The sequence below is a fragment of the Sander vitreus genome, chromosome 18 (assembly GCF_031162955.1).
Source record: "Sander vitreus isolate 19-12246 chromosome 18, sanVit1, whole genome shotgun sequence".
In the NCBI taxonomy this organism is placed as follows: domain Eukaryota; kingdom Metazoa; phylum Chordata; class Actinopteri; order Perciformes; family Percidae; genus Sander; species Sander vitreus.
In genome coordinates, this window is record NC_135872.1 from 648,569 (window position 1) to 661,854 (window position 13,286).

The 13,286-nt window shown below is 48.4% G+C and overlaps 1 protein-coding gene across 1 annotated transcript in view; it reads left to right on the forward strand.

Moving 5' to 3' along the window:
* The window catches only part of LOC144533413 (pleckstrin homology domain-containing family G member 3-like), a 57,322-nt gene that overhangs the window by 32,413 nt on the left and 11,623 nt on the right, over nt 1-13,286 (forward strand). Inside the window, 5 exon segments of the mRNA XM_078274751.1 lie at nt 2,504-2,605; nt 2,691-2,723; nt 5,096-5,106; nt 9,449-9,541; nt 10,890-12,167. Of these exon segments, the coding sequence (XP_078130877.1) occupies nt 2,504-2,605; nt 2,691-2,723; nt 5,096-5,106; nt 9,449-9,541; nt 10,890-12,167 (1,517 nt within the window).

Here is a 13,286-nt window from a genome sequence, read left to right on the forward strand (position 1 = left end):
GCCTGAGACAGCTAGCTCAGGGGACAGACTGGATGACACTAGGTGGTACAGCCTGAGACAGCTAGCTCAGGGACAGACTGGATGACACTAGGTGGTACAGCCTGAGACAGCTAGCTCAGTGGGACAGACTGGATGACACTAGGTGGTACAGCCTGAGACAGCTAGCTCAGGGAGACTGGATGACACTAGGTGGGACAGCTGAGACGCAGCTCAGGGGACAGACTGGATGACACTAGGTGGTACAGCCTGAGACAGCTAGCTCAGGGACAGACTGATGACACTAGGTGGTACAGCCTGAGACAGCTAGCTCAGGGGACAGACTGGATGACACTAGGTGGTACAGCCTGAGACAGCTAGCTCAGGGGACAGACTGGATGACACTAGGTGGTACAGCCTGAGACAGCTAGCTCAGGGGACAGACTGGATGACACTAGGTGGTACAGCCTGAGACAGCTAGCTCAGGGGACAGACTGGATGACACTAGGTGGTACAGCCTGAGACAGCTAGCTCAGGGGACAGACTGGATGACACTAGGTGGTACAGCCTGAGACAGCTAGCTCAGGGGACAGACTGGAGCACACTAGGTGGTACAGCCTGAGACAGCTAGCTCAGGGGACAGACTGGAGCACACTAGGTGGTACAGCCTGAGACAGCTAGCTCAGGGGACAGACTGGATGACACTAGGTGGTACAGCCTGAGACAGCTAGCTCAGGGACAGACTGGATGACACTAGGTGGTACAGCCTGAGACAGCTAGTCAGGACAGACTGATGACACTAGGTGGTACAGCCTGAGACAGCCAGCTCAGGACAGACTGGATGACACTAGGTGGTACAGCCTGAGACAGCTAGCTCAGGGGACAGACTGGATGACACTAGGTGGTACAGCCTGAGACAGCTAGCTCAGGGGACAGACTGGATGACACTAGGTGGTACAGCCTGAGACAGCTAGCTCAGGGGACAGACTGGAGGACACTAGGTGGTACAGCCTGAGACAGCTAGCTCAGGGGACAGACTGGATGACACTAGGTGGTACAGCCTGAGACAGCTAGCTCAGGGGAGAGACTGGAGGACACTAGGTGGTACAGCCTTTTCCCTCCATTGAACCGAACCGTGACTTCCGTGTACCGTTCCACCCCTATCGTACGGTGATTCCCATCCCCAACAAACTACCGTTTAGTCCCAACTGAAGACGTCCCTCAGATGAGAGAGGAAACGTCTCGGAGCAGCTTCGACCAAGTCTCGTTGCTGTTGAGTCTTCAAAAGGGCGCTATGCAGTTTAGGCCATTTCTTTGCTGTTTTCTGGCTTTTTGCTGGCAGGTTTCTCCCGCTACAGCTTCGGAATAGATATTTGGAAACACTAACACTGTTGTAAAAACTCATTGGCGACTCTCCCCCCCTCCCATCTTCTCCCTCTGGTCATGTGCATTTGTTTTCAAAGAAGCCGGCGAACGCACGGAGCCACGTCCACTGAGGGAGACAGCTAGTAAGCCCGTAACAGACGGCGATTATAATAAAAACCTTTACAGACAATAGCAAACATCCTGAGGTCACGATAACAAGAAATACAAAGATTAAACAGAGTTTATTCCAAAGATACTGTCAAGTGCAGTGAATTCTTAATAGGCATACATAAATCACAATCATACTAGGCTAAATATAGGCTACCATCTGGGCCTGCACGGCGGCAGGAAAAAGACACAGCGATTGGACACTGTGTCTCTACCTTATGATGATTTCGGTACACCAAACGTAGATATACGCTCTGGAGTTCAGCTGATAAACTCTGCCATGAGACCCTGAATATCCAGATCATCCAAAATGTCTTTGTGGACGTGAAGCAGTGCGATATGTGAAAGTCTACTCTGAGTGATCGTGCTACGGAGCCAGGTTTTCAGGCGGTGAAGACCTTTCGGAGCCAGCAGTAGACACTGGTAAACAGAGGCACAAGTGGATCAGCTGTTCAACCTCGGTGAAAAGCCCTCTTGTTACTAATACTTGTCATCCCATACCCCAAACATGACATACAAAATGTCATGGAACAGAAACAACAACCAGAGATATTTATAAGCGATACTTTTATTGTCATCGCAGTTTGCCAACAGGGGGTGCTGCAGCACCTCCAGCACCTCTACTTCCCGCGCCTCTGCTGACAATGCTTTCCCAGCTCTCTGCTTCTTTTTAGCTGGCTCAGCCATGACGATAGTGTGAAAAACTCCATCGTTACCTTGTTTTTATAGCTATCCGCTTCCTGAATGGGCGTATGTGTGCAGCGCTGTGAAGCAATTCGTTACATGGCGATACCTGATATCACGCCATACTTCCTGACGCTGAGCCAAAGTTGCAAGGGTGGTTTTTCCGCTCACAGGCGCTGGAGGGGAGCGAGACGACCACCATTCAACACGAAAAAAAAGTCATATAGCCATTCCACCGACTCCGAAGCTGTTCAGTTAAGGTCAATTAAGCTAAAACTTCCGTACCTGCTGTTGTTGTTTGCGGCTGTAGATCCTCCCGGGTATCGCTACAGTCCTGAGCGGCTGAAGAAAGCTCATTCCTCTCAGGCTGACGAGCTTCCACGAGACGGTCACCAGGGACGACCACAGTCCGGTAAAGAAACAACAACAAACAACAAAAGTACTTCTGGTTTCCTTCCTTCCATCAACTCATCCTGTTTGTTTTCTTTCTCCTTCAGAGCCGACCAAAGAAATACTAAAGAGCACACAAGGTAAGATATGTTGTGGAGATTCAGTGCACCTTAGACGATTACCATGGTGCGAGGGTGTAGGAAGCATTGAAAAAGTGGTTGGGACAGTCTTGACTTAGTTTGGTTGAATCACACTAGAGTTGGTTTTCCCCATTGGTGCGAGCTGTGAATGCACAACCCGGTCTCACGCCAGTTCGTGAAATGGTCACGTTATTTTGATTTATTGATTCGTGTACAGGTCACGATTTACTCGTTTATTTCGTGTACAGTTCACGATTTTCGAACGTTACCATTTCACAAACTGCCACGACACTGGGCTGCTCTGGGGAACGCAACAACGGGGAAATGAAACGCCACACGCCGGCCACAACGGGGAAATGAAACGCCACACGCCGGCCACAACAACGGGGAAATGAAACGCCACATGCCGGCCACAACGGGGAAATGAAACGCCACACGCCGGCCACAACAACGGGGAAATGAAACGCCACACGCCGGCCACAACAACGGGGAAATGAAACGCCACACGCCGGCCACAACGACGGGGAAATGAAACGCCACACGCCGGCCACAACGGGGAAATGAAACGCCACACGCCGGCCACAACGACGGGGAAATGAAACGCCACACGCCGGCCACAACAACGGCCGGCCACAACGACGGGGAAATGAAACGCCACACGCCGGCCACAACGGGGAAATGAAACGCCACGCGCCGGCCAGAACGGGGAAATGAAACACCACGCGCCGGCCAGAACGGGGAAATGAAACGCCACACGCCGGCCACAACGACGGGGAAATGAAACGCCACAACGACGGGGAAATGAAACGTCACACGCCGGCCACAACAACGGGGAAATGAAACGCCACACGCCGTCCACAACAACGGGGAAATGAAACGCCACACGCCGGCCACAGCGACAACGGGGAAATGAAACGCCACACCCCGGCCACAACAACGGGGAAATGAAACGCCACACCCCGGCCACAACAACGGGGAAATTAAACGCCACACGCCGGCCACAACAACGGGGAAATTAAACGCCACACGCCGGCCACAACAACGGGAAATGAAACGCCACACGCCGGCCACAACAACGGGAAATGAAACGCCACACGCCGGCCACAACAACGGGGAAATTAAACGCCACACGCCGGCCACAACAACGGGAAATTAGACGCCACACGCCGGCCACAACGACGGGGAAATGAAACGCCACGCGCCGGCCACAACGGGGAAATGAAACGCCACACGCCGGCCACAACAACGGGGAAATGAAACGCCACACGCCGGCCACAACAACGGGGAAATGAAACGCCACACGCCGGCCACAACAGGGAAACACGCAGGACGCCATCCCCGGTCTCCAGGGTGAAAGTCCTGTGTTGTTTGACCCACCCACGGATTTTCGCCTTATCAATACTACTCGCTACCGTAGTCGTTCTGTGATCAGGAAATATGCTTCCCATTGAAATACATTACTTTAATAATGAACGACATTAATGTGTTCACTACACAAATCAATAAATTCAATAACGTGACCATTTCACGAACTACCGTGAGACTGGAATGCACCAATCCCACTCGGATGCACCAACAGAAGTCCCTGTTGATTGGATCCCTTAATATAAATTCATTATTCAGTATTAAATAAATAACATTTTATTTCAGTGTTCATCAGTTCCAGAAGGCTGTTCCAGGCCATTGTTCCTCTTTATAAACACTTATAAATGTGATGTTTTTGTCGTCTTCTTTGGACGTAGTGTTTCCTTCCTTCCTTCTTTCTACTGCCTTTTTTTGCCGAAGTTTTTGTCGTTTTTTTTTGTTTTGTTTTTATTATTTTCGACCTATTCTTGCCTTACTTCCTTCCTTTTTTCTACCGTCTTTTTCCAAGTTGTAGTTTTTTCCGCTTTTTTGTCTCATTTCCATCAGCATTTAAATATTTTCCAGGTCCAAGGCAGTTGTTTAGTAAATCTATCGCTGACATCGCTGTATTGTTCCTCTTTATAGAGACTTTTTTTTTTCTACCAAAACTGGTTGGCGCTGGTCAGGGGCTACACGGCTTAAAAACCGAATTCAAAGGGGGAACATTATTGAAAAAGGTTTGAGATCCAGTGGGCAGGAGCAGCGCTGCTAAATCCCAGGACCCACGGTCTATTTTTGGACCGCCCGCTCCCAGTCGCAGCGTCTGCTGAAACCTCCTTCGCCCACAGAGATTTGTGTTGGGTCCGGCGGGATCCTCTCCTCCTCGGTGCTCATGCCACAAACTGACCCTGAAGTGATTAAAACTAAATGCATTATCTGATGTTTTCACTCATTGAACTGTCTGTGTTTAACCAATCCTCCCTTCTGCTCTTTCTCTCCTTATGCTGGTTCTCCTTTCGATCACACAGATGTCTTTAAGGTAAGAAACATAAAATAACTCTTAAACTGTTTGCTTTAATACTGCTGAAGGTTTACAGTTTACAGGCCTCTTCCATCCGTTAATCTGAAGGTTTAAACTCAAACTGGTTCCTCTCTCTTACTGCTTGTGTTGAGTCAGCAGAAAGCTCTTCTCAAACACATCCTCATGAAGGGGTTCAGATGATGTCCTCCGAGGTATCAATGCTTTTTACTGACAACATGAGTTGATATAAATGTAGCTGTTGAATGAGTGTCGATATGGACATATAGTACAGCTAGGGCCTTATCTTGCACCCGGCGCAGCGCAAAGCCCGATAAGACGAGGTGTCTTTGCTAGTTTAAGACCGACGCAGTTGTCAGTTTCCCGTCCAGCGCCCACGTTGTTTAAACAGCAAATGCACCTGTGCCCATCTGTGGCCCATGGCTGGTCTTACAGGGAGGTGTGTTCAGGTGCATTCTGGGCGTGCTGGTCTTACAGGGAGGTGTGTTCAGGTGCATTCTGGGCGTGCTGGTCTTACAGGGAGGTGTGTTCAGGTGCATTCTGGGCGTGCTGGTCTTACAGGGAGGTGTGTTCAGGTGCATTCTGGGCGTGCTGGTCTTACAGGGAGGTGTGTTCAGGTGCATTCTGGGCGTATTGCTATGTTGAGGCAGCGGGAAGTGATGGCACCATTGACCAACAAAAACCTGGTCTAAAGTCAATAACGCAGCATTTCATTGTTATTTTAACAGAGCATTAGTAAAATGCTCCTAGGCTCGTGCACAGCACGTGCACACTATGCTTGTTACACACACAGGGACGCACAGCAGCACACACACACACACACACACACACACACACACACACACACACACAGGGACGCACACACACACACACACACACACACAGGGACGCACTCACACACACACACACACAGGGACGCACAGCAGCACACACACATGCAGAAGATTACAAAAACAAATATTACGGTGCAGATCCTCCATCATAACAGCAATGCTCCAAGGTCCAAACGCGCCTGGCTTTTAAAGGGAATGGGAGATGATCTCTGATTGGTTGATTGCATGTTACGCCCAAAACACACCTCTGATTAATGAAGACACTAAGGTCAACCCTTTAGAACCATGACCCCGGCACACGGACCCTTTTATCAGCCGTCATACTCGTAAAAGGAGATTTGGACACGCCCTATATGCACCTGCGCCAGACGCTTCACGCCGTGCACTTAGATGGTTAAAATAGGGCCCACTGATGATATAATGTATATATTGTAAGTGCTTTACACCCCTAATATCCGTGGGGATAATGTCAATAAATGTGAGTAAAATACAGACTTCATTCATCCCGTGTGAATGCGCTACACAAATGTGTGGGGTAAAACTTGTGATTTACGCCCCGCTGAGGAGGAGGAGGAGGGGGAGGAGGAAGAGGGGGAGACGTTGTCTCCTCAGCAGTCTCATGGGACGCCAGCAGAGGACAGCGAGCCAGACGACATCCTGCTGGAAGACGAGCAGGAAGACGACTTCGCCAGCTCTGTGCTGGCCGCCATCGCCTGCTGGCACTTCAGCGCCGCGGTAATGGTGAGGCTTTCTGCCGCCCGCCGGTTAGCGCCGACAGCTGCAACCGTAACTAAACTAAAGTCCCGGATAACGCCGCTCATCATCCATCACTTCCAGCTGCTCCGGAGCTTCATGCGTGGAACTAACAGCTGAGCTGCGTCAGAAACACGCAGCGATGATTAAACATTCAAGCTTCAGTATCACAATTTAACACTTAAACTGAAAGGTCACGTAAACTTTTAATAAATCCCATGAATCATGCCAGGGTGTCGCACATTTCAGCCTGAATTTTGAGAAAAACAGCTGAAGAAAATGCAAATGAATGTATGATGTTGTTAGGTTCTATCCGAAGGTTTTTGCCTCTTAATGGCGCTGACACACCAACCCGATAATCAGCCGTCTGACAGTCTGGCGAGGTCGGTGACTCAAGTCTGTTCGGTGTGTTGCGTGCCGTCATCCGTCGGAGGAGCTGTCGGCCTTCATTTTGGCTGACCTGACTTGCTGGGTCGGAGGGCGAGCAGTCGGACTCAATGACCAATCTGGTTGGTGGAGTTCTAGCCCTTGACCAGCGAATACGTGCACTTATGTTAGCGTGACAACAGCCTCTCAACATCTGACATTAATCTGATAAACTGACCTTTGTTGATCTGAAATGAAGACAGATTCAGCAGCTGCACGGCCTGTTTCTCTCTTCACATGTTTCCAGAAACACGTTACGGTGAACTATTTTAGGACAATATGAGATCATATTCTGAACGAGACGCCATGATGGTCGGGGAGCAGCCAGACCCACGTGACGCGTTCGTCCAATCAACCCCTAACCCAATCAGCTGCCGGTTTTCATTTTTTGGGCAACAATACAGATTAGCGCCGCCTGCTGTTATGGAGACGTATTACATCTCGCGCACGCGCAGAACGTACGCTCAAGTCGGCGTCACTCCATGTAAATAATCAGGACTTTTAGCGTGTATAGAGCCAGCATATCTCCACCAGACTCCATGTAAATAATCAGGACTTTTAGCGTGTATAGAGCCAGCATATTTCCACCAGACTCCATGTAAATAATCAGGACTTTTAGCGTGTATAAAGCCAGCATATCTCCACCAGACTCCATGTAAATAATCAGGACTTTTAGCGTGTATAGAGCCAGCATATCTCCACCAGACTCCATGTAAATAAGTGTGTTCAGAGGCACTTTTTGGACCAACTCAGTCCAACTGCCTCCCCAAGTTGGTCCAAAATCGCCAGGTAATGTAAGTCAATGGAGGTCAAACGGCGTTAATAAACACACTAAAAAGCTAGTATGCGTCTTGATAACACGCCAATACTGGCCATTTCATGAGATCAGTCAGCAGAAAAAGATTTATTAAAATGTGAAACTGTTCCTTCGTGTTCAAACAAAAAAATACTTTCAGCAACTTTTTGTTTTACCCCCTTACATGTGTTTTGCTTCGCCAGATATTTGACTCGTAGCTTGTTTTTTGGTGCAGGTTTACCGCTGCGAGGCTGAACACACCCGGGGGGGGGGTCATCAGGTTGTGTTTGGTTGCTAGGTAACACCAGGAGTTTGCAGCTGCCTCTCGGTGTGTTTTTCGTTGCTGTGGTTTTTTTGCACGTGTGGTGTGTGACGCTGATAACCAACCGCTGCTGTGCCGGATTCACTGCTTGACTTGTTGTTCATGCTTTTTACACCCTGGACTCTCTGTCTCCATGTTTCTGTGTCTGAGTGTCTGATGGAACAACAATGTCTGAAACTGGTCCAGTATTAAACCAGAACCAAGCTGTAATGTTACCCTACAGGACTAATGTTCAGCAGCAGTTAGAGTCACTAAAAGTTCTGTTGTTGCTGCTGACAGACTCAGATTATTATTCTAAGTGTCTGACAACATTATGGGATGGATCCCTACAGAGATAGACCTTTTAGTTAAAGAGTGAGATCCTTTTAGTTTAACATGAAACAGCCCCAAAATCACCATCACCAAACCCACCAGACTCCATGTAAATAATCAGGACTTTTAGCGTGTATAGAGCCAGCATATCTCCACCAGACTCCATGTAAATAATCAGGACTTTTAGTGTGTATAGAGCCAGCATATCTCCACCAGACTCCATGTAAATAATCAGGACTTTTAGTGTGTATAGAGCCAGCATATCTCCACCAGACTCCATGTAAATAATCAGGACTTTTAGCGTGTATAGAGCCAGCATATTTCCACCAGACTCCATGTAAATAATCAGGACTTTTAGCGTGTATAGAGCCAGCATATTTCCACCAGACTCCATGTAAATAATCAGGACTTTTAGCGTGTATAGAGCCAGCATATCTCCACATGTAAATGGGTGAATTAAGGGTTTATTTCAACCAAACCAGAGTGGTGATTGTTGGAACAGTGGAAAGATGAACCAAGACGGCTTTTGATTTTATTTAGTTTCTGTCCACTTTGAATGAAGTGTGTTTTACGATGATATACTGGACCAGTTTCAGAGACTGTTGTTCTCATCAGACACAGAAACATGGAGACATAGAGTCCAGGTTGAAAACAAAAACAAATTACCCTTTAATATAAAGACATATTTTCCTATTTCCCAGATGGGGTTTTGAGATTTCTGTCCAAACTTCCAGGCAGAAAACCTTCATCATGTTTTGTGTTTTGCATGAATTGATCTTTTAATAATAAGAGAGTAAGAAATGCACTGAGTTTGGTTTTTTTGTTGTTCATTAACTCAACTCAAAACCTGCGTTTGATCCGCGGGTATTAAAGATTAACTTGACGTGCTTCTTGTTGCAGGAGGTAGACGAAGGATCTTCTAACGGCTGCAAGAAAGAAAATGGCCAAGTGACTGAAGAGGAAGAAGCTGCAACTGAAGCGAGATGCAAACAGGTAAAAAGTAGGGATGCACCGATCCGACTTTTTCAGTCCCGATACCGATGCCTGGGCTTTGTGTATCTGTCGATACCTGATACCAATCCAATACCGTTGGAGAATTAATAATACACTGTATACCTTCCACCTTATACCTTCCTTCCACCATGTGGAAGAGACTAAAGGCTCCAGACTTTCCTAACTAAGACATAATAACAGATGTAATGTATTGCATTGTCATTTATTTCTACACTCTCACTCGTACAGTCTTCCAGCCCAACGCCAATCTGGATGTAACAAACTTTTATTCAACGTTTTTGTCACTTTTTACCTGGCGGTGTAGTTGCATTTTTTACAGTTGTCACTTTTTAGATTGGATTAGACTCAACTTCATTGTCATTGTGCAGAGTACAAAGACAAAGAAATGGAGTTTGCGTCCAACCAGAAGTGCAAAAAGTGCAATGTGATATACAGTTGGTTTACAGAAGGTGGTTTAGAGTTAAATAAATTAAATATAAATATTAGGCGTGCACGATTCAAAATCAATTCTCGATTCAGAAAACAAAACAAAACGATTCACAGTATGTAAATGTAATTACTTTTTCCCATGTGATTGCAGTAGACATACAATTAAAAACGTTTTTATTTATTTATTTATTTTTTATTATAAAATATGAATCAATTTTGAATCATAATAAATATGTGCAGTGTGTTAAAAGTTACCTTATAAGAGCAGAATACATATGGCTATGTAATATGAACAATGTATGAACAACATGTACAGATATGTGCAATGTAGTAGCAGTGATAAGGGGAAATTTAAGGTCCGAGTAGCTTATAGACCTCACACACAACATACCTTAGACATACATCATAAACAGGATGATAAAATAACAAATCCACATGAATAATATGGACAATAAAAGAAAAGGAAAAGATACTAAATCAAAAAATCCACATGAATGTACTAAGGGATGTATGGTAAGGTTAGATATGAGAGTGTCATGGTGGTAATGCAAATAAGTCCAATATTGCAAGGAAGTAATAAGGTTACAGCCATTGTTCAAGTATTAAGTTATTAATTTAGACCTCCGTCCAGGCTGGGGGACGGAGGGACGGAGGGAGGGAGGGAGGGAGGGAGGGAGGGAGGGAGGGAGGGAGGGAGGGAGGGACGGAGGGACGGAGTGGAGGGAGGAGGGAGGAGGAGGGAGGGAGGGATGGGAGGGATGGAGGGACGGAGGGACGGAGGGACGGAGGGAGGGAGGGAGGGAGGGAGGGAGGGAGGGAGGGGTTGTGCATATGGGCTGATTTTATTAACCCTAACCCTTAGCTTATTCATCCTGTATTGGATTTTCTTCCCTTCCAGCTCTGCGAAGATAATCTTCCTCCGGAGAAGACGTCAGAGTCCGAACCGACAGAAGAAAACCAAGAACCAGAACTGTCCTTTAATCCAGACAGTTTGTCTGCTACGCCCCCACGAATATCCGCGACTCCTCGACAGTTGGACAGATTGAAACTGGACGCCGATCGGGAGCCGCCGTCCGCCACCACGACTGAATCTGATTTCAAAATCCTGAGTAGCGGGGAATCCTCCGAGGACGAGGCGCCGGAGAAAGTGGCCGGATCGCCGAGCATCCTTCCTTCCTCCGTCTTGGACAAAGCGAGCGCCATCGCTCAGCACTTCGCCGGCAGCATCAAATGCGGCAGCTTGGCGCATGACGACGTTCGCTCCCCCAGCTGTGCGTCGCCACGGTTACCCAGAAGCGGCGGCAGCAGCATCATCAACCTTGGCGCCGACCCTCTTGAAACTCTGCGTCTCAACAGCAACTCTCCTGATTCTGATTCGGCTTTCGGCGCGACAGATCTGACGCTGCTGTCTCCGCGGAGCGACAGCCTCTTTGATGGTGAGCGAGGCCTTTGCCGTAGGCAGGACTCCACGCTGTCCAGGCAGGACCAGCTGCTCCTGGGCAAAATCAAGACATACTATGAGAACGCCGAGAGCAAGGACGCCACCTTCCGCATCCAGCGCAGAGAGAGCCTGACGTACATCCCGACCGGGCTGGTCAGAAGCTCCGTCAGCCGACTCAACAGCATCCCAAACGATAAAACCGTCCGGACGAATCCTGCCAACTCGGCGCCATGCTTCAGTCTTGAGTCAAACCCTGCTTTGCCCGCAGGTACCCAGAGTCACATGGTCTCTAGTGACTTTTTGGACTCTTTCAAGTCTGATCAGAGAAGCACCGATCCAGAAGACTCAGAAGGAATCCCTTGGTCCAGATCGCAAAGCTTGCAGGACAATCCGTCCGAGGACGAAGAGTTCAGACCTTCGTCTGAAATGATCAAGATCTGGCAGACGATGGAGCGAGAGATCACAGGAAACCAACGCTCTCAAGAAGCTCTGCGAACCCCCGGAACGGCGACCAACGTTGGGACTAAGGCGACGAACGAGAGCCGAGAGAGTGGAGCGTCCGACCTCAGCACCATCACCGAGGAATCCTCCAGTGTATCGCCTCTGAAGCTCAAAGCCTCTGGTGCGAATCGGACAAGAAGTCGTAGAAAGGACGGGGTAAAAGTGTTCGGGGAAGACGCTGTCGGCCTCAGGGCGGCGATTCCTCGCGTCTCCCAGCTGAATCAGAACTACGAGGTAAAGCAAATCATTTGTTTTAGCAATTAGACCACACAATGAAAGACTAAGGGCCCTATCTTGCACCCGGCGCATGCTATTTTAAGACTTTGTCAATTTCCTGTCCAGCCCCCGCGTCGTTTAAATATTAAATGCACCTGCGCCCATGGGAGTGCTGGTCTTACAGGGAGGTGTGTTCAGGTGCATTCTGGGAGTGCTGGTCTTACAGGGAGGTGTGTTCAGGTGCATTCTGGGCGTGCTGGTCTTACAGGGAGGTGTGTTCAGGTGTATTCTGGGCGTGCTGGTCTTACAGGGAGGTGTGTTCAGGTGCATTCTGGGCGTGCTGGTCTTACAGGGAGGTGTGTTCAGGTGCATTCTGGGCGTGCTGGTCTTACAGGGAGGTGTGTTCAGGTGCATTCTGGGCGTGCTGGTCTTACAGGGAGGTGTGTTCAGGTACATTCTGGGCGTGCTGGTCTTACAGGGAGGTGTGTTCAGGTGCGTTCTGGGCGTGCTGGTCTTACAGGGAGGTGTGTTCAGGTGCATTCTGGGCGTATTGCTATCTTGAGGCAGCGGAATAAGAACTACGAGGTAAAGCAAATCATTTGTAACACAATGAAAGACTAAAGGCTCTGACACACCAACCCGATTATCATCCGTTGGACAGTCTGGCGAGGTCGGTGACTCAGGTCTGTTTGCCGTTGGCCTTAATTTTGGCCGACCTGACTTGCTGGGTCTGAGGGCGGGCAGTCGGACTCAATGACTAATCTGATTGGTGGAGTGCTAGCCCTTGACTAGCGAATCAGTGCACGAGAAGCCAGAGAGCTGACAACGCCAGTATCTTCTTATTACTAGCCATCGTATTTTCTTCCGGTCAGCGAGTAATGACAACGATCCTTCTAGACTACTATCAACACTCTTTGATGAAATGAATGACTGACGATAGCGTGCTCTGTGTTTACGAGGTCTAGAGAGATGTTCCCTCATTTCCGGTTTACATTTTTTGGGCGACAATACAGATTACGTAATACGTCTCCATAACAGCAGGCGACGCTAATCTGTATTGTTATTATTGCTATTATTGTTTTGCGCGTAAGTCTTGCGCACGCGCAGAACGTACGCTCAAGTTGGCGTCGCTTCGGT